Here is a 25,062-nt window from a genome sequence, read left to right as displayed (position 1 = left end):
TGGGGACCCCTTCCAGGAGCTGCTCTTCCAGGATCCCCAGAATCACTCAATTTATCTTCCCCAGCATGCTCTTAATCTCTGAAAATTTAATGGCATGACCACAAGCTGCCTAAAGAACATAGCTGACCCATCACCAGTAAATCAGACACTCCTGGTGATGCTTTTGAATAAATGATGGCCCCTCGGATCAGCGGGCAGGCGAGCTGGGGATGTTTAATGCACTTCGAGAGAGATCTAAACCCACACCAGCTGGGGTGAGGCGGGGAGTGTGGAACTCAAGAACCCCCCTCCCCCACCCCGGAGTCATTCCTGGGTGTTTGAATAGAACCAGACTCAAGCTTTCATGGCTGGCTCTACCTTGTCTGAAGGAAAAACACCCCCCAGAGAGAGAAAACAGTGCCCCAGGGTGTGTGGTCAGGCCATTCCAGGTGGCTATCCTCTAGGCTCTGTCCAGCCCCTGCTCCACCAGCCCCTGTTCCACCTACACGCCTTTCATGTGACCTGCCTGCTTCGCGCCCAACTAGTGACTATTCTAATCCTCAGGCCAGAAGGGCTCCACCTGCTAGTTTATTAAAGTGAAACATCTGCCCTGGTGCAGGTCGTTAACCTGAGGGGCTGGGCGGGGCTGCTGGTTCCCCTGGTAACTGACGAGCCAGCATGACCTCAGTTCCCCTATAAAAGGCAGCCTCCTTCTCCCCGCCCAGGAGCGAAGATGGCGGCTGTGTTCTGTTCTCTGGCCACTGCACACAAGGGGCTGGTGCTCCAAGACTTTGCTTCACACATGTAAGTTCCCCTGGACAGCAAACCGTTGATGCTCTGTTGCTGTATCCAGGTTCTTTTTTCTGTCTCAAGGCTGAGCTACTACAAGGCTCAGCATGGGGTTTTGGAAGGAGACATCAACCCAGAAACCTCAGTTAGGATCCCAGCTCCTCTCAAAATCCCCCACTTGGCCAGTTTGTTCGTCTGTAACGAAGATATGTCCTACTCTTGACCTTGCACTTCTCCATGATAACCACTGATTGGCCCCATTTTACGTAGAATTGACATAGAGGCTCAGAAAGATGAAGTGACTTGCCCAAGGTATTACAGCAAGTTGGGATTCAGTCCAATGCCTGAGTCCCCCAATGCCATGCTTTCTGTCCCACAGTGGGAGCCCTGGGCACAATTTGACTGCTTTTTCACTTTTGGGAAGTGAAGTCCCAGCGCACAGCCCACCCAGGGGCATCTGTGATGCACACCATCTCCCTTTGTGCCCTGGTTCTGCATGCCTCCCACTGTGAGAACCCTGAGAAACAGGCAGATGAGCAACCATGGATCCAGATCCTTTGGAGTCACTTCCTGGCAGATGCCACATCTAAGGACATCCCATGCCCTGCCAAGGGCTGTTTGGATATTCCAGCAGACTGGATCAGGGGAAGCAGCTCAGCTTGGAAACAGGTAAGGACATGCCATAACCTCTTGCTTATACTCACTTCTTCATGGACGTGTGGTCTCTGAGATCTAAGTACATGGGGCTCCCTACTGCTCTGTCCCCAAACTCAGCAGTCCCTCATCTGAGAGAGAAAAAACATGGCCACCTCTGTGCTCCTATTACATTCTTCCCGCTGGAAACTCCAGGCTCAGAGCCCAGGGTCTCCTTCACATCTTCCCAACAGGACACAGTCATTCCCCCTTAGAGTTGAAAAGGTGACCCAATGCAATGGTTCTCTGACATTTAAAAATGGTTTTTCAGGGAGTTCCCTGGTGGCCTAGCAGTTAAGGATTCTGTATCGTCACTGCTGTGACTCAGGTTAGATCCCTGGTCTGGGAACTCCTGGCAAGAGTGGTAAAAAAAAAAAAAAAAAAAAAAAAAAAAAAAAAGAGGTTTTTAAGATGCCTAAGACTTCTTTCAAATAACGTCTTATTCAAAATCCCAACATATAAAACAAAGGAGAGGGAGTTCTTACTGTGGCTTGAGGTAGGACAAATACACAGCTTGGATCTGGCATGGCTGTGGCTGTGGGGTAGGCCAGCAGCTGCAGCTCCAATTCAACCCTTAGCATGGGAACTTACATATGCTGCAGTTGCAGCCTTAAAAAGATTTTTTTAAAAATGAAAAACAAGGGAGAAAGCAGGGATGACCACCCCAGTCCCTGCCCACCCAACTGCCTCTTACCTCCCAAGGGAGTCGCAGGGCCCTTCCGCCGAACCCCTCTCCCCAAGGGCCTCAGTTTACAGACCTTTAGTCAGGCTCAGAAGGAATAATGCTTGGCCCAGGGTTACGCAGGAAGGTAGTGCAAAGATGAGGTCCCTTAACCAGGAGGGCTGCTGAAAGCCCAAACCCACACCACCATCTCCTTGGGCCACAGCAGAGTCTGGTTGGGTGGATTTGCCCCAAACTAGTAAACTTGGGTTGATTGGTTAGTAGTTATTTGGTTGGTTGGTTTGTGGGGTTGGTTGGATGATTTATTAGTTGTTCACTGAACGGTTAAGGACTTGGATGGCTGGTTGACTCATTCACTGTTTAGTTGGCTAGTTGGCTGATAAGTTGATTAGTCAGTTGGTTGATGGTTGTTTTTCACTCTGTTAATTGGTTGAGTGGGTAGCTAATTAGATGGTCAGTTTATTGATCTATTGGATGTTTGGTTGGTTAGTTGGCTTATTGGCTGGTTAAACAAATGAGTGGTTGAGTTAGTGATTTCACATGGTAGTGCTCTGGAGAAGGCTCTGAAACACAAAGTTGACATTTGCGGGAACAGGCGCTGAGCAGATGGCCTGAGATGTGGAGGGAGAAATGATATGTATTCAAAAGTTTCAGTTAAGGGAGTTCCCATCATGGCTGAGCAGTTAATGAACCCAACTAGTATCCATGAGGATGTGGGTTCGATCTCTGGCATCGCTCAGTGGGTTGGGATCTGGCATTGCCGTGAGCTATGGCCTAGGTCACAGACATGGCTTGGATCCCACGTTGTTGTAGCTGTGGTGTAGGCTGGCAGCTGCAGCTCCAATTTTACCCTAGCCTGGGAACTTGCGTACCCCATGAGTGTGGCCCTAAAAAGACCAAAAAAAAAATAAAAAGGTTTCAGTGAAGGCAGGAAAAATAACAAAGGGATGTCAGATGGCTGTTGGTCCACTTCTGGAGAAGTGAGCAGATGAGCCAATGAACATGCATCCTATAGGAACTGTAAAGTCTATTACACATCACAGGTCCTCTCTCACTCCCCCCAGCTTCCAGTGCCTCCTGGTTTCTTCCATCAAAACAACCCTGCTCTTCAATCCTTTATTCACCCTGGGTTGTCAGTGATGGATCACAGCTGTCATGTATTAGAATATCTGTCTTTGCGAGATGGAGCATGAATAGGGGAACTTCAGCTATCCTATAGCAGAGGGGCTGGAGGTTTGAAGGACTAGGACCCAGTAGTCAGGTCCTATGAGTGGCATTTACTGTGACCTAACAGTAATGGTAGCACTCATGTAATCCTCACAGTAACCTTCTGTACTAAGGATTGGTATAATGTCCATTTCAGAGATGAAGAATCTGAGGCTCAGGGTGGGGAGTAGTGACCAAGTTCTGACAAGTGGAGATTGGGGGCCCAGACTTGAACCCTGTCTCCCAAACATCACACTCTCACAACCCCAAGATTGCTCAGTGGAAGCATACCGTTCTCCACCCCGTGGCTCCTCCTCCCTCTTGCGCTTCTGGATACCAGTGCTGGTGGATACCCATCAATACGCCAGGGCCACAGTGAGCTGCATGTGTCACGTGGCAACCACCACCTGCAATAGAAGGGCTGTGGGCCCACTGCTCCCAGCCCTGCCTAATGAGCTCTGAATTCTGTTCTGAAGCCACAATCAATTAATAGGAAAACTCCCAGCAGTGGCCACTTCATGCCTTTATTTGCAAGATTAATGGCAGATACGAAATTGTTGCTTCACCTTGGGACTGTCAGGGAAATCTGGAACACCCATGTGACAGCCCCATAAATATTCCTCAAGGCCACTCCTGCCTTTGGCCATAGGTAGTGCTTTATCAGAAGGTAGTGCTTTTCACTTTGCAAGGCCAAGGGGAACATGCCAGGTAATGGGCATGATGGGTAAATTAGAGATAGGCTGCCTCCTCCCTCCAGCCCTCTCCATTTGTGCTTTCCAGGAATGTGTCAAGAGAAGACACTTCAAGGGGGTCACAAATGGCTCCCCTTTCATGTGCTTTTTCTTCAGAGGCCAGCTTTAAAGGTTTACTATACCAATAATTAACTCACCCATATTGCAGAATCATTTTGAGCCCAGCTCTTCATATTGCCTCACTTTACCTTGGCAGCAGCTCTGTGACCATGGGCTGGTTACAGTGCCCAGTCTGCGAGTGAGAAGGCCAAGGCACAAGATCACAGCAATTTGGTGTGGAGTCTGGATTTGAACCAGTGCCTCTTGACACTAGAGCTCTTAGCACAGTCCACATCATGTGGGCTCCACAGATCTGACTCCCTCTTCCCTAAGGGGTGTTACAAGGTGGTCCCTGGTCAGGACTAAATGAGGGAAGTAGGTCCTGGGGTCTCCAGGGCTGGAGAAACATCTCCTGCTTTTGTGGCTCTCCACATCCATTTGAATTAGCATCCCACCTGCCTGGTGGTCGAGGCCCTAAGCTCTAGGTCAGATAGGAGGTTCCAGCCTCGGACCCTTCACTGTGGCCTTGGACCTCAGATTCTCTTCTATAAAAAGGGTTGCTGAGGAGTTCCCCTGTGGTCTAGCAGTTAAAGGATCTCATGTCACTGTCAAGGCTTGGGTCACTGCTATGATGGGGGTTCAGACCCTGGCCTGGCAACTTCCATATGCTGAGGGTGGGGCCAAAAAAAGTTGCTTAATGAGGTATCTTGTTTTTGTGTTTTGTTAAGTAATAAGTGCTCACGATAAAGCAGAAGTTCCAAATGTACAAAAGAGGAAAATATCTCTCTGACCCATGACCTCACCATCTCCAGGTTCTCCTCCCTGAATGTAACCGCTGTTAATGTTGCTCATGCATCCTCTGCTGCAGCTCCATCTAATGGAACTTTCCAGTGATGGGGATGTCTCACCCCTTTGCTCTCTAAAACACTGGCTCTTGAGCACTTGAAATGTAGTTAATGGGATGAGGAACTAAATTCTGAATTTTATTCAATTTCAATTCATTTAAATAGTCACTCGGGGCTGGAGGCTACCACACTGGACAGCATGAATCTGGAGATAACCAACATTTATGAGTAGTGACGATGTGGCAGGCCCTGTTCTAAGCACTTCCCGTGAACTAACTTCCTAATTCTCATAAGGCCCCCATGAGTAGGTACCATATCCCCAAAGTTCCCTCTGGAGAAATGAAGGGGCAGCAAGGTTAGCTTCGATTACTAGATATTAATCTAGATCTGGTTTAATAAGTGGTAAGGAGCTGATACTGCTGTATTTGTGTATTTAGCAAACACTTACTAAGCACCTACTTAATCATTAATCACTAGGGGCCACATTTAGAGTTTTCCCATCACATGACTGCGCTGAAGACAAACCGGGCTTCCTGGTGTACTTCTTCAATGTCACCTTTTCTGAGCAGAATGTAGAGGGCAAAGATAAGTTCTTTACCTTCATCCTATTAAAAGATAACTTCTTTGGACATGAATCCACTCAACACTCTATGAGAAAAGTAATATGGCTATCTGATCCCATTTCACAGATGGCAAAGCAGAGGTTGGGGGAGTTGAGATGATTTCCCCAAGGTCATTTGACCTGTTAGTGGATGGGCTGGATAAACACAAAGGCGCCAGCCTGGATTTTTTTTCTCCTCTGCCTAACTTCCCTTGCAGGGCACCAAGGTCTGTAAATTCCATCTGCTAGGGTTGGCCGTGCCAGCAGAGGCATCCGGCGTCCCTGGCACTGGTTCAAAGGACTGCCCTCCTGCTGTGGAGGGAAGGAATCCTTTTGCTTGGCAGCCTGTCTGCCATTTTCCACCTGAGTAGGTTTCAGTATTGCAGACAGAAGATACCTAAGCATCCCACCACCCTGGAGGAAGCAAAAGCTCCAAGTGCCCAGCAAGAAGGGGCTCCAGGCCATGCCCTGCATCTAGGGGGCAGCCATCATGCTCGGGATCCAAGTGATGGAGAAACGGAGCATCCCACACAGAGCCTTGGGGAAGAAGCAGCAGCCAAGAGGGTAGTTGTTAGATCTGGTGTGGATGTCCACTGGAGGAGGAGAGGGGGTCCTCCCTAGGCTCCTGGGAGGACCCCCTGCACTTGTTTCCCTCTGGGTCTGGGCTTGTTTTCCCTGTAACCATGCCTCATTCTTATCCAGCTCAGCTCTGAATCTTAGAGGCTGACCCTGCAGGCTGTGTTTCCCAGGCTCCTGTGTCATCTAGATTCTGTCTGCACTCTTATCAATGGGAAGCTCGAGCAGGAAATTTGAGGGTAGGGACAGGGGAGGAGCCCTTCTCCCCTTTCTCTCCAGTTTGGGCTTTGTCTGACAGTATTGGATTCCTTGGAGGCATCAGGTTCCCCTGAACAATCTCACTGCTATTCCAGCTTCTGCCAGGTGCCCCCAGGTCCCGAGTAGTAACACCACCCCCTTCCTGTGTTCTTCCAGCTTCCAGGGAGGTAGCAGCTTCCTCCTCTTGCTAATCCCTGGGGTGTCTTCCATCTCAGTTTGGGTTACCCTCAGAGCAGATCCTGAAACAGACTTGGGTACATGCTGTTTACTTGGGAGGCAACACCAGAAAGAGCAAAGGAAGGAATAGGGAAGAACGATGGGGAAGGGATACAAGCTAATAAAGGGGATGTGAAGGAGTTGGTGACTTTGACGGGCTATGGGCTCAGTCCCACTGGTGCCCTTCCAAGAATCATTGAGAAATGTACCTTAGGGTCCACATGCTGGAGGAATGAGAAGGTGCATCATTTATCTACTGTCATTGTTAGAAGATTGCCCCTGGGGTGTTACCTCTTTCACATCTCCAGACTGCATCTGCAAGCTTCTAAGTCCAGGAAGACCTCCTGCAGAGAAGCAATTGCATGGGATCCAGGTGGAGCTGAAAAGATAGTGTGATTTGCATGTCTTCTTTTGTGCATTAAGTGCATGAAAAGTTCTCCAGCATTAGTCACATAAAAAATAAAACCACAGGGAGGTTATAGTGCATCCCCGTCAGAAGAGGGCGTTAAATTTGAATGGTTAAAATTGAAAAGACTGATAATACCAAGTGTTGGCAAAGATGTGGAACAACAAACTCTCATGTACTCCTGGTGGGGACTGTAAAATAGTATAACCACTTTGGAAGATTGGCTGTTTCTTATAAAACTAAACAAGCATTTTTCCAAAGGCACAGCCATCTCTCTCCCACATATACATCCATAAGAAGGAAAAGCACTTGTGCATACAAAGACATGTACACAGACGTTTATAGCAATTTTATTTATGATAGATAAAGACTGGAGCATTACAGATGGCCATCAATAAGTGAATGGTTAAAGAGATGGTGATATAGTCATAACGGAATACTCAACAATTATTGATACATGAAATGACATGAATCACAAAAAAAAGTTAGTGAAAGAAGCTAGAGATGAGCTGTTTGATTTCGTTTGTAGGAAACTCTAGAGAAGACTAATCTATGGTGATAGAGATCAGGATTGGCCTTGTTTGGGGTGATAGAGATCAGTATTGGCTGGAAAGGAGAATGAGGGAAACTTCTAGAAGAGGAGGAATGTTTCATATGTTTATCTGAGTGATTGGTTACACCATGGTCACAGATGAAAATTCATAGAGCTGAACACTTAAGATTCTGTGCCTTTCATGTTAAAATATGCCTTCATTTTTAAAAGTAAAAAAAAAAAACAAAAAAAAAAAAAACAAAGAAGAGCTCCATCTTACATCCTTTCAGTGCTCACCTGGTCCCCAAGGATGACTCTGTGGTTGGCATCTCCAGCTTCATTAGAGGAAGGTGAGGGAGGGTCCAGGCCAGGCTCAGCCTCTGGAGCTGCCAGTGCAGAAAATACACTGGCTCCTGTCAGTGAGTTATGATTAAGAATTTTCCTCCTGGCCTCCGAGTGTTTTACTGGCTCATCCATCAATCTGTCAGGGCGGCTGTCAAGGCAAGAGCAGCAGAAAACTAACAGCTCACACCCAAACAGCCTGAATAATTCAACACCCGCCACAGCCTCTGGACACTGGGAGCATGAAGCTAATTTTTTATTTCTCAGGCTCTGCAGTTTATTCCCATACCCCTCGAGGCTCAGAGAGTGGGCATGGGGCTCCTATGGACCAAAAGAGGACAGGCCAAAGCTCTAGAGCCTGGGGCATCCCACCCCGATGTCTGGGACCTCCAAACAGGGAGAAGAGAGTGCAGATGTTGGGGTCCTAGGACACTGGGTTAAGACCCAGTCAGCCACTTCTCAGCTATGTGATCTTGAGCAAGTCATTTGCTTCTCTGAGCCTTAGTTTATCCAGCTGTGAGATGTGCCTGGTGACAGGACCCTTACTGTGTGCCAGATCCATTCTAATCACCTACCTACATTAACTCATTTAATAATGACCCTACATGGCACTTAAAATATCATCTCCATTGCACAGATGAAAGAACAGAGACCCAGAGCTCACCTTAAGAAATCAAAGCATCTATCTCAGAGGGTGAGGATTCGAGGAGATACAGCATACAGACCTCTGGACATGATGCCCGGCACAGAGTAGGTGCTATTATTATGAAAATGTCTTTCATTATCTCACTTGAGTATAACAACCAACATGTGAGGTTGATGGGCATCACGTAGCTGCAGATGGGGAAACAGCAAAGTAAATGGCTTGCCAAGGCCGTACACATTTACACTAAGGACACTGCTCTGACCTCAGATCCACGTAGGTTCCTCTTCCTGAGCTCTTGAGACTGAGTCCTATGTTCCACAGGCCAAACAGACTCCAAAACATAGACCTTGCTTCCCTCCCCAAAAAGACCTGGATTCAAATCCTGAGTCTGCCACCCCCAAGTTGTGTGAATAGAGCAGGGTCCTTTGCCTCAGCTTCCTGGGCTGTGAAATCGGATGAAACAGTTACACGGGAATCAAGAGCAGACTTGGGTGTGTCTGACTGGGATTTGGTCCCCAGCCCTGCCACCTGCCAGCCGTAGGACCATGGGGCAAGCTGATTTCTCTGAGCTTCAGTTTCCTCATCTATAAGATGGGAAATCATAATCCCAACCTTGCAGGGTGGTGCTGAGGATGCCTTCAGTTAATGCTGGAAAGCCCCTTAGCCTGGGGCCAGATGCGTGAATAAACAGATGTTCTTAGTATTAGTCATAGAAGTTCCCATTTGCCACCAGCATTTTTGCAAGGGATCTTCAGAGATGAGAAGATGGCCTCAGAAATTGGAAGATCTACCTAGTCACCCTTTCTCCAACCTGGGAAGGTTTGTGACTGCCAGGAAAGGGAGAGGTGTTACCACAAACCTCTGGGCTCTTTGGAGGGGGAGGGGAAGTGGGAAACTCCTTGATGTATGCAACAGCACAAGGGTCTGAGGGATGCTCACCACAGTCCCTGTGGTGTGTCACACAGTGAAAGTCAGAAGCCATTCTCATAAGGGGCAAATATCATTGTGGCTGCAGCCCCCTGAGTCCCCAAGGCGGGTCTGTCCCACCTGTAATCATCAGCTATTAAACCTTGGGGTGAGCCAGACCAAGTGGTGGGAAGTCAGACAAGTTCTCAGCCACCAGAGAGCTCAGGCAAGGGCTGCTTGTGTTCTGAGAAGCTAGTCACACTGGGGAAATCGAGGCAGCTTAGTAACTAGAAGGCTTCCCTCTCAGGACAAAGTATGAAGGGTGACTCCCAAAGACTTGTTACTGGGACAAAGAGGTCTCAAATGACCAAACTCTCCTGCCTCAGGAAATACCAGCTAATTCCTCGTTACTGGCTCTTTTCTCTCACGAGCAGAAATTCTGATGAGGAGGAAAGTTCTAGAGCAGTGATTCTCAAACTTGAATTAGCAGCAGATCACCTGGAGGGCTTCTTAAAACACAGGTTGCTGCCCTCCCCTCAGAGTTTTGGATGCATGAAAATGTGCGTATCTAAGTTCCCTGCTAATGTTGATCCTGCTGACCTGGGGACCAGACTTTGAGAACAAATCCAGAGGAAGACAAGTGATACGGAGGTTAAAATCACAGCCCCACCATTCCCTTGCTGTGTGACCTTGGATAAGCTATTTGTCCTCTCTGAAACCCAGTTTCTTTATCTTAGCATGAGGAGAATAATATCCACTTCGTAGCGTGAAGGGAGCAAATCTTCCAAGTTGGTGTCTCTCTAGTTCCCACCTGATTAAGGGACAAGGTGCTTCACAGAGCTTCTCAATCAGGGGACAGTTTTTTTTTTTTTTTCAACCTAAGTTAAGTAGAAGCCAGGAAATAATAAAGAAGAGAGTAGAAATCCATGAAACTAAAAATAGAAAGTATTAGAGAAAATTCATTTAAACCAAAATCTGATTCTTAGAGTTCCCAAGTGGCTCAAAGGATTAAGAATCTGGTGGTATCACTGCTGCAGCTCTGGTTACAGCTGTGGCTCAGGTCTGAACCCTGGCCTGGGAATTTCTGCATGCTGTGGGCATGGCCAAAAAAAAAAATCTGATTGATGGAACAGATCAATAAAATTGCTTAAATTTCAGCATGACTAACAAAGAAAATAGAGACTATTCAATATATTGATATCAGGGATGAGAGCACATCAATAGAGACTCTGAACGCTCAAAGGGTAGTAATGGAATATCATGAACATTATATGCAAGTATATTCTACAACTTAAAAACCAAAAACTAAAGCACCTCATTTATTGATAAAATAGATAAGCTGAATAGTCATATAATCATTAAGGCAATCAAATTTGTAGTTGAAAACATTTTTTTTATTACTCAAATTTATCACATCTATAGTTGTATAATGATCATAACAATCTGATTTCAAATGATTTCCATCCCACAGCCCAAGCACATCCATCCACCCCCAAACTGTCTCCTCCGGTGACCATAAGTTTTTCAATGTCCGTGAGTCAGCATCTGTTCTACAAAGAAGTCCAGTCTGTCCTTTTTTCAGATTCCACATGTCACTGAAAGCATTTGATGTTGGTGTCTCATTGTACGGCTGACTTCACTTAGCATGATAGTTCCTAAGTCCATCCATATTGCTAAAAATGCCGGTATTTCGTTCTTTTTAATGGCTGAGTAATATTCTGTTGTATATATGTACCACATCTTCTTGATCCATACCTCTGTTGATGGATATTTAGGTTGTTTCCATGTTTTGGCTATTTAAATAATGCTGCAATGAACATTGGAGTACATGTGTCTTTGCAAGTCGTTTTCTCTGGGTAGATGCCCAGGAGTGGGATTGCTGGGTCAAATGGTAGTTCTATTTTCAGTTTTCTGAGGAATCTCCATACTCTTTTCCACAGTGGTTGCACCAATGTACAATCCCACCAACAGTGTACTAGGGTTCCTTTTTCTCCACACCCTCTCCAGCACTTATTGTTTGTAGACTTTTTGATGATGGCCATTCTGGCTGGTGTAAGGTGGTACCTCATGGTGGTTTTGATTTGCATCTCTCTCATAATGAGTGATGTTGAATACCTTTCATGTGTTTCTTGGCCATTCGTATGTCTTCTTTGGAGAACTGTGTGTTTAGATCTTCTGCCTTTTTTTTTTTTTTTTTTGTCTTTTTGCTATTTCTTGGGCCACTCCAACGGCATATGGAGGTTCTCAGGCTAGGGGTCGAATCGGAGCTGCAGCCACCAGCCTACGCCAGAGCCACAGCAACACTGGATCCGAGCCACATCTGCAACCTATACCACAGCTCACGGCAACGCTGGATCATTAACCCACTGAGCAAGGGCAGGGACTGAACCCACAACCTCATGGTTCCTAGTCGGATTCGTTAACCACTGTGCCACGATGGGAACTCCTCTTCTGCCCATTTTTTGATGGGGTTGTTTGTTTTTTTTGGTATGGAGCTGCAGAAGGTTTTTATAAATTTTGGAGATTAATCCCTTGTCTGTCGATTCACTTGCAAAGATTTTCTCCCATTCTGTGAGTTGTCTTTTTGTGTTGTTTAGGGTTTCCTTTGCTATGCAGAAACTTTTCAGTTTGATTAGGTCCCATTTGTTTATTTTTGTTTTTATTGTCAATACTCTAAGAGGTGGATCTGAGAAGATGTTGCTGTCGTTTATGTCAGAGAGGGTTTGGCCTATGTTGTGTTTGGTCTCCTCTACGAGTTTTATGGTGTCTGGTCTTATATCTAGGTCTTTAATCCATTTGGAGTTTATTTTTGTGTATGGTGTTAGGGGGTGTTCTAATTTCATTCTTTTCCATGTGGCTGTCCAGTTTTCCCAGCACCACTTATTGAACAGGCTATCTTTTCTCCATTGCGTAGTCTTGCCTCCTTTGTCATAGATGAGTTGGCTGTAGGTGCGTGGGTTTAATTCTGGGCTTTCTGTCCTGTTCCACGGATCTATGTTTCTGTCTTTGTGCCAGTACCATGTGGTTTTGATGACTGTTGCTTTGTAGTATAATCTGAAGTCAGGGAGCCTGATTCCTCCAGCTCCATTTTTCTTTTTCAGGATGTCTTTGGCTATTCTGGGTCTTTTGTGCTTCCAAACAAACTTTAGAATATTTTGTTGGAGTTCTGTGAAAAATGTCCTTGGTAATTTGATAGAGATTGCATTGAATCTGAGGATTGCCTTAGGTAGTATAGTCATTTTGATAATATTGACTCTTCCAATCCAAGAGCATGGTATGTCTTTCCATCTGTTTATGTCATCTTTGCTTTCTTTCATCAGTGTCTTATAGTTTTCAGAGTACAGGTCTTTTGTCTCTTTGGGTAGGTTTACTCTTAGGTATTTTATTCTTTTGGATGCAATGGTGAATGGGGTTGTTCTTTCATTGTTAGTGTATAGAAATGCCATTGATTTCTGTGTATTAATTTTGTATCCTGCGACTTTGCCAAATTCGTGGATGAGCTCTAACAGTTTTTTGTAGAGTCTTTAGGATTCTCTAGGTATAGTATCATGTCATCTGCTAATAGTGATAGTTTTACTTCATCCTTTCCAATTTGGATTCCTTTTATCTCTTTTACTGCTCTGATTGCTGTGGCTAGGACTTCCAGGATTATGTTGAAGAGTAGTGGCGAGAGTGGACATCCTTGTCTTGTTCTAATCAGGGGACAGTTTTGTTCACAGTCCTCAGTTGGCAAAATGTCATTGTCCACATTGTCCTGGGCAGGGAAGACCCCAAGTAAATATCTGCATTTCATATGCCGCAGGTAAGTGATATTCTGTTGCAACATCATTTTCCGTTGTAATGGCAAATCTGGGCTCTGGGCCTCAGTTTCCTTTTTGTACAAAAGTGGTTAACTGTAAGTCATCTTTAATAATCTTCCAAAGTCCTCTTGTGGCTCAGTGGGTTAAGGATTGGGCATTGTCAGTGCAGCACCTCACGTTGCTGTGGCATGGGTTCAATCCCTGGCCTGGGAACTTCAGCATGCTGCAGAGATGAAAAAAGAATCTTCCAGTTCTGATGTTGTATAATTTTATGTACCACAGTCTGAAATCAGGAACAGAGATCCAAACAGGATCAAGAAAGACTGGGGGAGTTCCCGTCGTGGCGCAGTGGTTAACGAATCCGACTAGGAACCATGAGGTTGTGGGTTCAGTCCCTGCCCTTGCTCAGTGGGTTAACGATCTGGCGTTGCCGTGAGCTGTGGTGTAGGTTGCAGATGCGGCTCGGATCCTGCATTGCTGTGGCTCTGGCATAGGCCGGTGGCTACAGCTCTGTTTCAACCCCTAGCCTGGGAACCTCCATATGCCGCGGGAGCGGCCCAAGAAATAGCAACAACAACAAAAGACAAAAAAAAGAAAAAAAAAAGAAAAAAGAAAAAAGAAAGACTGGGATTTGAGCAAGTTGTAGGGACTGAGCTAAAAGGGTGGGTGTGTTCAGTACCACGGACAGCACCAAGACTCTCGTTTCTATGGGGGAAATTGCTTGAATGTGAGTGAAGGCCCAGGTACCCTTAAGAGTTAACATTCACATTGTAGTCTAAATCAGGGTTTCTTGGAGTTCCCTGGTGGCTCTTTGGGTTAAGGATCTGGCATCACTGCTATGGCATCGGTTTGATCCCTGGCCTGGGAACTTCTGCATGCCATGGGCACAGTCAAAAAATAATGAAATAAAAATAAGTCAGGGTTTCTCGGCTTTGGCACTACTGACATTTGGGGCCAGATAATTGTTGTAAAGGGCTGTCCTGTGCATTGTAGGATGTTTAGAAACATCCCTGGACTCTACCAACGTCAGCCCATCCCACTACTAAGTCATGACAATCAAAAACACCTCCAGATATGGGAGTTCCTGTTGTGGTTCAGGTTAAGAACCCCACATAGTGTCCCTGAGGAAGTGGGTTTTATCCCTGACCTCACTCAGTGGGTTAAGGATCCAGCATTGCCACAGGCTGCTGCATAGGTTGCAGATATGGCTTGGGTCTGGCATTGCTGTGGCTGTGGTATAGGCTATAGCTGCAGCTCTAATTTGACGCCTAGCCCAGGAATTTCCATACGCTGCAGGTGTGGTCCTAAAAAGAAAAAGAAATATCTCCAGATATTGCCAGACATCTCCACTTGAGAACCAGTGGTATAAGCAGATAGCACTCCCTGGAGTTGTGCACATATGTGGTCACCCCCCTGCTCCCAGTCCTGAAACTATCCTTCTAGTCTTAAAGATCCAAGCAGCAAGCCTCTGTACTTCTCTCTCCTGATAGGCAGTGGTGAATTAGTTAAACAACAAGTAAGCAAGTAAAATAAATAAGAATTAAATAAGAATTTAAAACTGCAATAAGTGCTACAAAAAAAAAGAGGGATATATATATAAAGGTTATGGAAGAACATGTGCATTGGACAAGGGGACCCTCCAGCACTGTTGGTGGGGATGTAAATTGGTGCAGCCACTATGGAAAATAGTATGGATATTCCTCAAAAAACTTAAAATAGAACCACCATATGGCCCAGCCATTCCACTCATGGGTATTTATCCAAAGAAAATAAAAACACTTAAAAAGATACAGGCACTTCCATGCTCATTGCAGAATTATTTACAATAGCTAAGATATGGAAACAACCTAAATGTCCACCAGTGGACGGATGGGTAAAGAAAATGTGGTCTATACATACAATGGAATATTATTCAGCCATTTTTTAAAAAAGAATGAAATCGTGCATTTGTCACATGTGAATGGATCTCAAGGACATTATGCTAAGTGAAATAAGTCTAACAGAGAAAGACAAGTACCGTTTGATCTCACTTATATTTGGAATCTAAAATAAGACAAAAAAGCTAAGCTCATAGATACGGAGAATAGACTGGTGGTTGCCAGAGGTGGGGAATGTGGGTAGGAGAAGAGTGAAGGGGGTCAAAAAGTATAAACTTCAGTTATAAAATCAATAATCCTGGAGGTGTCATGTACAGCATAGTGGTTATAGTTAATAATAGTGTATTGCGCATTTGAAAGTTGCTAAGAAAATAGATCTCTAAAGTTTGTATCACAAGAAAAAGGAACATAAAGGGAGGGTGTGTCATCTTAAATAAGGTGGTTGTGTAGGACTTCTCTGAGGAGGTGACAATTTAATACCTAAAGGTCGAGAAAGAATTACTTGTAAGACAATACAGGGAAGGGCCTTCCAAGCATTTTGGACAGAGGGTCCAAAAGCTCTGATGTTGGAAAGAGCCTTTTATGTTGGAGGAATCACAAAGGGGCCAATGTGGCTGGAGTGGAGTGAGAGGTGGGGGGAACAGTAGGACATGAGGCTTGAGCAGAAGATAGGGGTCTGGTTGAACAGGGTCTTAACAGACAGGTTGTATTTTTAACTAAATCCTAGAAGAAAACTGAAGGTGCCAGTGACAAGTTCCGTTCTGTGTCCTCAAAACTGATAGACATAAGCTTCAGGCTTTCTCCATTGTGGGCAGCTGCCAAAGTTGCAGGCTTATCCCACATGTGCAGCTGAAAATGAGGCCAGTATCTGTTGAGCTGCTCTCAAGGCTTTCATTTGCCCTCTTCTTTTCAGAAAACTAACAGATTTTCTGCAACTTATGAAAGGTTCCCATATTTCTAACCCAAGGTCAAGATCAAGGAGATGCAGCACATTTTACAGCATCCAGGGAACAAGGTTTTCTCTCCTTTAAGCACATGTCTTGCCCTAGATCCTATGATGTTATTAAGCTTTTGAGAGCATCTTGTGACTTAGTAAGATGGCAGGGCATGGGGGAGGAGAGAGAAAATAGCAGTTTCCTGAGGATTTATGACCACATAATTTAGTTTTCCTGCCTGAATTGTCATCTCTTTCCCCAAACGTCCTTCAAAAGCCAATGACTTTGATGTTTAAGAACCTGCCATTGTCCTACCCTCCCAAGGGGATGCTCAGAACACCTCCAACTTTCCTGTTTAGCGAGTAGGGCACTGGGGTGGGGGGGAAGTGACGTCTTGTGAGTAGTTCCTGAAGCCTGCATATGAAAAAGCATTGCTAGCCACCTGTCCTTTCTTAAATACACACCTTTATTCATCACTGCCTGAAAAATATATATCTGTGGGGAAAGACAACAGTTTGATTCCCAGAGAATTTCAATGAAGAAATGGGCATAGCTTCAGACCTTGACAGGGATGGTGCAAATTAAATTCCAGGAAAAGGAATTATACTGGTAGCTCCTATATGTTAGAGCTCTGGGATCAAACAAAGCTGGGTTCAAATTTAAGCTCTTCTACTTGTTAGTTGTGAGACCCTAGGCAATTGATTTTACCTTTCTGAGCCTGAGTTTCCTTATCTGCAAAATCAAAATAATAATAACTATTCATAGGGTTCCAGAAGGGAGAGAAACTAAGATTCTGATAGAATATAAGCCTCATGAGAGCAGGTCCTGAAAATGTATCCTCATGCTTTGTACATATCAGTATTGGTTGAGTTCATGACTTAATGAGTACATGTGTGAATAAATGATAAAACAGAGGAAAGGGGTTGCTTGTAGTAGCAGAGAGCTTATCAACATTTTCACCCGTGATAACATGGAAATTGGATAAGGTATACAGTTTACTGGGTGACTTAGATAAGATTTCCAGGCAGATGACAATGACACCTGTCTCTTCTCAATGCCTATGATAATATGCAATAGGAGACAGATAAGCTAAAGGAATGACCATAAGCAAAAAGAAGACAAGACTTGATGGTTTTGAAAATTGCCTGTGTCTCCAGATGGCAAATGATGTTAAAATTAAATGTCTTCAGGCAGAGATCAAAGCCAGGGCATTGTCAGGAAATAGGTATAGAGATGAAGTTAAAGTTGTGACTGCAAAATGCTTTATTACAGTCTCATAAATATCTACAATAGTGCCAAAGATGGCCAATCAGTCAAACCACACAGCCTTTTTTTTTTTTTTAATAGGGTTGCATCCTTGGCACATGAAATTTCCCAGGCTAGGGGTTGAATCAGAGCTACAGCTGCCAGCCTACACCACAGCAACATGGGATCCGAGCCTCATCTGTGACCTACACCACCTCTCACAGCAACACCGGATCCCTGACCCACTAAGCGATGCCAGGGATTGAACCCACATCTTCACGGATACTAGTCAGATTCATTTCCTCTGCATCACAATGGGAACTCCCTCAAACCACACAGCTTTTTAATAACTTTAAGGGCACTGTGCCTCATATGCTGTGGGGTTTTCAGAAGCTCAGGGTAGAGAAGAGTTTCTCTCAATGAGATACATAGCTGTGGTGGGATTTTTCTAATGGACTAAATCCCCAATAAGAGCCATAGAAAACCCGCAAAACTTTTAGAGATATGTATCAGCAACAACACAGCTAGCTTGGGTTGACATCACATAGGGGACATTTGTTGGGAAGATTCAGCCATCCTAAAAACTCCCACTCCCACTGTTAACCCATGAGGTACTAACATCATGCCTGTCTGAAGGAGCCCCAGTGCTTATACCTGGCCACTTTGTATTCCTGCATTTCTCCAGGGTACTGGTCAGGGACAGGAACATATGTGTCTGAATTCAGGCTTCTATAGCAGAATACCCTAGACTAGGTGGCTTAGAAACAACAGAAATTTATTTCTCACAGTTCTGGAGGCTGCACAGTCCAAGGTCAGGGTAGCAATATGGATTCTTGAAAAAGTGCCATTCTGGATTGCAGACTACAAACTTCTCATTTTATCTTCACATGGTGGAGAGCATAAAGAGAAAGGAAGCTCTCTTATGACCCTTATAAAGTCATTAATCTCATAAAAGCCCCACTCTCAGGACCACATAGAATGCTCATTACCTCCAAAAACCCCTACCCCCAAAACCATCACATGGCAGGTAGGAGTCTAACATGAAATTTGGGGAGGACACAAGCATTCGGCCCATAACAACATGTCTCCTTCATAGTCCATGGGATGCAAGAGGGTCTGCAGAGATTTCTTGGATGGAGTCAGCTTCTCCTACTCACTGTCCCCTGAAAGAGCAAAGGAGTAGGATTACTCAGTTTTACTCAAGCACAGGGGAAGAATGGAAAGTAGGGAAGACTTCCCAGTGAGGTGACCTAAGCTGGGTCTTGATGATGAATTTGGTAGGCAGGTAAGGTGGGGGAGGGGAGGTGCTTCAGGAAGAGAGAAAAGCATCAACAGGGCTAGGAGGAATCAGAGAACCTAAGGTGTTTTGTGGAAATAGACCTCCTGGCTGACAGAAAGAGAGCTTGCAGAGCTATGGTGGGAGATGGGCCCCATTACGAAGGGCCTTATAAGTCCTGCATGTGTGAACTTTAGCCTGGGGGTACTGATCAGCATGTGGTTGGCTGTTTTGAACAAGACCTCTCTGATAACTGCCTGGTAGAATGAGTCTCTTTATAATCTTGCTCCATCTTAAACAGGTTCTTCAAGACCACAGAAAATGAGGACTAGAACTTTTGTGGATGGGGTCCCAGGAAAAGATTGGAGGCCAAGAATCCGGGGATAAAACATTTGGATTGAGGCCCTCAGTGACTCCATCACATAAATCTGCCTGAATTGAGGTTCTCCAGGAAGTTGACCCTAAGACACAGATTTAGGTAGAGCAATTTACTTGGGAAGTGAAAAGCTGGTTGAGAAGTGGGTAAATGAGACAGGAAATGGATGGAAACCAATAGGGAGGACACTGATGGGCAAGTAACTGCATGGCCACCTGGGGTTCAATCCCACTGGGGGTTCTGGAAGACAGTATAGAACATGCTCAGGGTTGTCCGGCAGGAAAGGTGAAAGAGCTGGGGTATTTATCTGCCAGCCATCACTCTTGATTGGTGGGGAGCTGCTCTTCCCAGCATCTCTGGCCAACCTCGATGCAGGCTGAGCACATACCTGTGGCTAGAGATGCCGTCAGGCAGGAAGACTCAGGTGCTGGCCATTGGAGGCAATAAGCAGGTTCAGGGTCTGGGAGTGCTAGAGGAAAGGCAGGATACCACAGCATTGCTACAGGATGCATAAGGGAAAGAGGGGAGAGGGAAGACTAGGAGGGAGAGAGGGAAAGACAAAAAGGAATATTTACTAAGTGCCTACCATGTACTATGGAACAAGAGTCTTTATGTATAGGACCTAAAACTCATTCTGAGTTCCTGGGTTAGGGACCCACCATTGTCACTGCTGTGTGTCTGGTTACTGCTGTGGTATGGGTTTGATTCCTGGCCAAGAAGTTACCTGGCCATGAGCAAAAACAAACAAACAAAAACCTCACTCACATGTTGTAAAGGAGGCCCTGATCGTCCTGTTTTCCAGATAAGAAACAGAGGCTCGGATAGGCTAACATAGGCAACACTCAGAAGTTCTCAAGTTAAAACTCAGGGAATTCTCACATGGCTCAGTGGGTTAGGATCTGGGGTTGTCACTGCAGTGGTTCTGGTCACTTCCATTTGATTCCTGGCCAGGGATCCTCCTCATGCCATGGGTCTGGCAAAAAAACAAACAAAAAAAAAAGCCTCAGATAAATTCCACGGAATTTCCCTGATCCCTCTCAGCCCTTGGCATGATGGGGGTTTGGTGTGTCTACCATAGTGCCCTGATCACATGATACCTGATGTTGGTGGCAGGTGTGCTATCCTACCTGTTGACTTTGCAGAAGTCATTTCTGCCCTAGGGTTTTTACTTATTTAGGAATAACTGGCTGGCAGCTGGTGTTACAGGAGGGCCATCTGCGGGTGTGAAGAGTTGAGAGGCAGTGGTTACTCTGGTGCAGGGAATCCCACTGGTGCCCACAACAAGGAGCTAAACCCACTCCCTTATAAGCCATCACATCCCCACTGAAGAGTGGAAGTGCTCCCAGAGTGACTTTGAGAGTGTCCCAGCAACAGCCCCACTCCATCTGCACCTCCCCTACAGCTTTCCAACCTCTCTGTCATGGTGACTAATGGACCCTCTGGAATGAAGTCGAGTCATGAGAGAGTCTTTGGGAAAGGAAGGTCATGTTCAAGAGCTGTGACCGTGGGTAGGTCATATTACCTCTCTGAGCCTGTTTTCTCATCTGTAAAATAGGGATTGTACTAGTCAGGCATCTTCAGAGAAGCAGAACCAATAGAATATCGAGATAGATGTAGGTAGGAAGCATTCAGCCTTCCTCCACCTTTCTGTCTATTTCAGCCCTCAATGGATTGGATCATGCCCACCCACATTGATGGGGGCCATCTTCTTTACTCAAGAAGATGCTAACTGAATGCTAATCCCTTCCAGAAACACCCTCAGAGGCACTTTCAGAAGTAATGTTTAACCAGTTATCTGGGCATCCCTGAGCCCAGTCAGGTTGACACATCAAAGTAACCATTGCAAAGATCCTGCTAGGACGTAATAACCCATGAGTCACCACATAAATTACAGATGCTCTGGTGCCCCTTGCCCTCACCAGTTCAGGGCATATCAGCCCAGCTTGCTGTTGTCAGCACCTGAGGGCTTTCTCAGGTCCAAGTTGGCCTGGAATGCTCAGGTATCAGAGCCTCTCACTTTCCCAGAGTCTCTCAGTGGGATTAAGCTCCAGCTGCCCACAGTCATAACTCACTTAATGATGCACCTTTTCTTTTCCAGCTCCTTCCTCTCTCCTTCTCACTCCTTTGTTCTACTTCTGGGGTTTCCTTCATCTCCCACATAAAATTCTTAACCTCGAATCCTTGTCTCTGGCTCTGCTTCTGGGAAAACCCAAGCTAAGGTAACATTTCAGTTGCTGCTGCTGTTTTATATAGTTTCAAATCCTGGGGCAGAGAGATGGAACACCCATTTTTCCATGTGGGCCCAGAAGGCAGAGCCAGCACAAACCTGGAGAAGCTTCTGGAAGACAGATTTGGCCTCTAAGAAAAAAAAAGCCCCCATTGCTCCCCCAGACAAGGACCCCAAACACAACTGAGGTCTCTGAGGGCCTCAGGCCCTGCAGCCCCCTATGCTCACCTCCCTCCACGATGCATCTCGATCTCCAAGTCTGTCCTGGGAGCTGTCACCAGGGCTGCTCTGGCTCCAGGACTGGCCATTACCCTGCATGAGGCTGGCCTGGCTGATGGATGGTTCTGGTCCTTCGTTAAAGCACCTGGCGAGGAGGGAGGAAGAGGAACAGTGGTGGGAGAATGGCTACTAGCCAGGAGCGGGGACACTATGGTGAAACACCCAGGGAACTAAGAGACACTGGTCACCCACCTGGCAGGTTGCCTGCAAGAGGTGGCTGGGTGTGGAAATTTGTGCAGAGAATAGTTGAGCCATCCCCAATCCTCTTCCAATGTTACCGTCACCATCATCACCGTCATCACCATCATCCTCACTACCACCGTCACCATCGTCACCATCCTCACTACCACCGTCACCATCGTCACCATCCTCACTACCACCGTCCCCAACGTCACCATCATCCTCACTACCACCATCATCACCGTCATCCTCACTACCACCGTCACCATCCTCACTACCGCCGTCCCATCGTCACCATCATCCTCACTACCACCACCAAAATCATTGCTATCATCCCCACCGTCATCATCACCACTATCACTACCACCATCACTGCAGTTACTGGTCATTTTTATGAGCTTGACACTTTATAAAATATCTCTAGCCCTTGCCACAACCCTCCCTCTAAGGACCATTAATCATTTTATTGAGGCGGAGACTAAGAATCAGGTAAAGAAACATCCCCGAGGTTATCACAACCACAAAGGACCTGAAAAGGCTTCAAACCAGGTCTAGCTGGAGTTGAAATCCATGTTCTTTCAACCACCCCCAACAGTCATCCAGTTATGCAAAAAAGCATCAGTCTCTTGAGTACCTACTATGTGTTGGTCATTGTAATTGCATTATTTCCAATCTTTTGAACAACCCCAAAAAGATACACATAAAACCGAGGCTCAGAGAAGTGAAGGGACTTGTCCAAAGTCACATAGCTGGTCAGTGCCAGAAGTAGATTTATATTCAGGTCTGACTGTCATTAAAGCCTGGACTTTTTCAACCTCACCCTATGGCCTTTTATTCATTCAGCCTTCCATTAATTAGCTCATTACTTAGTTAGGCAACTACCCATTTTTACAGTGCCCAGTCTTTTTATTTTTTTCTGTCATTTTAGGGCCACCCCCATGGCATATGGAGGTTCCCAGGCTAGGGGTCAAATCAGAGGTGTAGCCACTGGCCTACACCACAGCCATAGCAACACCAGATCCAAGCTGTGTCTGTGACCTATACCACAGCTCAGGGCAACACCAGATCCTTAACCCACTGAGCGAGGCCAAGGATGGAACCTGCGTTCTCATGGATACTAGTCAGATTCGTTTCCACTGAGCCACAACAGGAACTCCCAGAGTGCCCACTTTGTGTCTGCTCCTTGGACATGCCCTCTGGGGGCCTCCATGTGGCAGGGAAGAGAAGAGAACACAAGATGAAATAGAAGGTTAGGGATGCATACACTGAAAGAGACCAGAGAATGTACTTTGGGAATTGGAAGATCACATTTATGGGATAAATCTGGATAGATGTCCTGGAGGAGGTGGTATCTGGGCTGGGCTCTGAAGAATGAAGAGGAGGAGTTTTCTGTGTTGAAAATAAGAGAAACGCATTCTATGCAAAAGGACCAGCACAAGAAAAAAAATCAGAGTGGGAAATTGGGGGAGCAGGGAGCGGCACAGAAGGAGTGAATTGGTTAGGCTAGAGGATGGGATAAATAAAAGAATGAGAAAGGATATTGAGGAGTTGGAGCAGCTCGCGGTGGGCTGGACCAGGTCATGCAGACTCTTTGGTGCCAGGCCCAAGGAGTCTGGACTTCATCCTGTTGGCAGAAAGCAGCCATTGAGGGCTGTTAAGCTTGGAATTGGGAGAGCAGTTGAGGTTTCTGACTCCTGCCGCAGTGCACAGAGATGGATTCCAGCAGGGAGACCTATTCTAGAAATCCTTTTGGAGGCTGCTAAAATCATCCACATGAGAGAAGGGGCCCGGACTGGGACAGTGAGATAGGAAAGAACTGTTGGAAGTAGAGAAGCTTCCTAAGCTGGGACATGCCAGCCCCAAGTAGGTCTGATCACCTGCACCACAGTGGCAAGTAGCCTCCCAGATCAATACGTACAGAGCAGGGGGAGGGAGCTGACTGTGTGAATTTCCTGCCTTCCCCCAACCCTGTGAGGTCCCTGCACTGGGCCACTCCACTTTTCTGAGCCTCCATTCCCTTGACTGTAAAACGGGGCTGGCAACAAGCACCCTATCTTCCCATCATCATCATCAGGACCCTTTAGGATCATACAACCCAAAACATCCATTTTTCAGATTCATTTGACTAATGTTTATTGAGCGCCCACTCTGTGCCAGACACTGAAGATGTATAAATGGTTAAGATGGACTTGGTCCTCGGCCTTGAAAAAGTCAGAAAGAGGGGACAGAGCATCAAAGAAGTGAATCAGTGACTATAATGAGAGAGATCCTGGGGACATCAGAGAAACTTTTGCATGAATTGACTTCAGCCAGACAAACAGGGGCAACAGTGATCCTGGCAGAGGGAACAGCAGGTGCAAGAAAGCTAGACGTGGCAGTGGGCAGAGCTTAGTCAAGAAAGGAAGATATTGTGTTTGCCTGAATTTTACAATGTAAGGAGCTGCAGCAAAGGTAGAGAGAGGGTGAGAATTGAGCTTAGAGAGGCCAGGAGGTCACCAAAGGCCCTGTAGACATTATCCAAAGTTTGGGCTTTAACCAGGGGCATGGGGAACCATGGAAAGGTCTAGACAGAGGAGGGACAGAGAGCACCCTGGCTTCAGGATAGAGCATGAGTTGCAGGGGGCAACAGTGTGGATAGCACGGCCAGATAGAGGTGATGAGCTTAGAGTGACGAAGGGCTGGAAGGGTGTAGCCAGGTGGCCGGAGGGTCCCGCCTTCAATGGCCAGTCCAGGGAGAATCAATTACATTTGTGGCCCTAACTGTATAAATTACAGCATAGGCACCATGGAGAATGGTGTTGGAGACTCTGGCCCTCTATATCTTGCCTTTCTTGGGCAGTTTGTCCTGGGAGGGGGTGGGGACTCTGCCTGGAGTGACCCAGGGGATAGGCTGGCCCACGTCACCCACCTCCTTTCAGCCATGTCACCAGGAGGTAATTGCATTTTTCCAGCTCCCCAAGGCAGCCAACCCAGACAGGGGGAGACCCAGAGGTGGCCACTGGGGGTGTTCCTGAGTTAATTGGGAGCATGCAGGATGAGCTGCTGCTCTGCCTTCATCTTGATGAATCTAATTAGACAAGCAGTGAGCAAGCTAAATGGGCTGACCTGGCAGACTGAGGGCACAGGGCAGAGGGTCTCTGCTGAGATAATTGTCTTTCCTAAAAGAGATCGGGGTGGGGGCCAGGGGGAGTATGGCCCAGGCTCGTTGGACACACGTAAACTGGAGAAATCAGATTTCCATGGACAGGATCATGCAGTCATGTCTGTTTGCCAAGATGTACTGGCCATTTTCAGAGTTCCTGCTACGGGCCGGGTGCTGTGCTGCGTGCGGAAGACACAGCTGCAAACGAGACTGACATGCCTCTGCCCTCCTGAAGGTTACACTCTAGCAGAGTGACA

At 46.2% G+C, this 25,062-nt stretch overlaps 1 protein-coding gene across 5 annotated transcripts in view; it reads left to right on the top strand.

Moving 5' to 3' along the window:
* The first annotated feature begins 702 nt into the window (after window positions 1–702).
* The window catches only part of LOC106505952 (uncharacterized), a 113,045-nt gene continuing 88,685 nt past the window's right edge, over window positions 703–25,062 (top strand). For 3 of the 5 annotated variants that reach the window (XR_014826996.1, XM_084995664.1, XM_084995663.1), the window contains exon 1: window positions 1,094–1,437. Coding sequence is in view for 2 of the 5 variants with exons in the window: in XM_084995664.1 (XP_084851790.1) it covers window positions 1,231–1,437 (207 nt within the window). In the remaining 3 variants the exon portion in view is untranslated. Of the gene's footprint in view, window positions 784–1,093; window positions 1,438–8,553; window positions 8,667–18,902; window positions 22,483–25,062 lie in introns of those variants that run through there. The other 2 variants (XR_014826997.1, XR_014826998.1) reach the window with 2 other exon arrangements.

The sequence above is a fragment of the Sus scrofa genome, chromosome 14 (genome assembly GCF_054392235.1).
Source record: "Sus scrofa isolate SSC_HxYL_T2T_F1_AM1 chromosome 14, Sscrofa_HxYL_maternal_Yorkshire_Landrace_v2.0, whole genome shotgun sequence".
Taxonomy (NCBI): Eukaryota; Metazoa; Chordata; class Mammalia; order Artiodactyla; family Suidae; genus Sus; species Sus scrofa.
The sequence above is the reverse complement of the archived record's forward strand: the minus strand, read 5'-3'. Positions and strand labels throughout refer to the sequence as shown.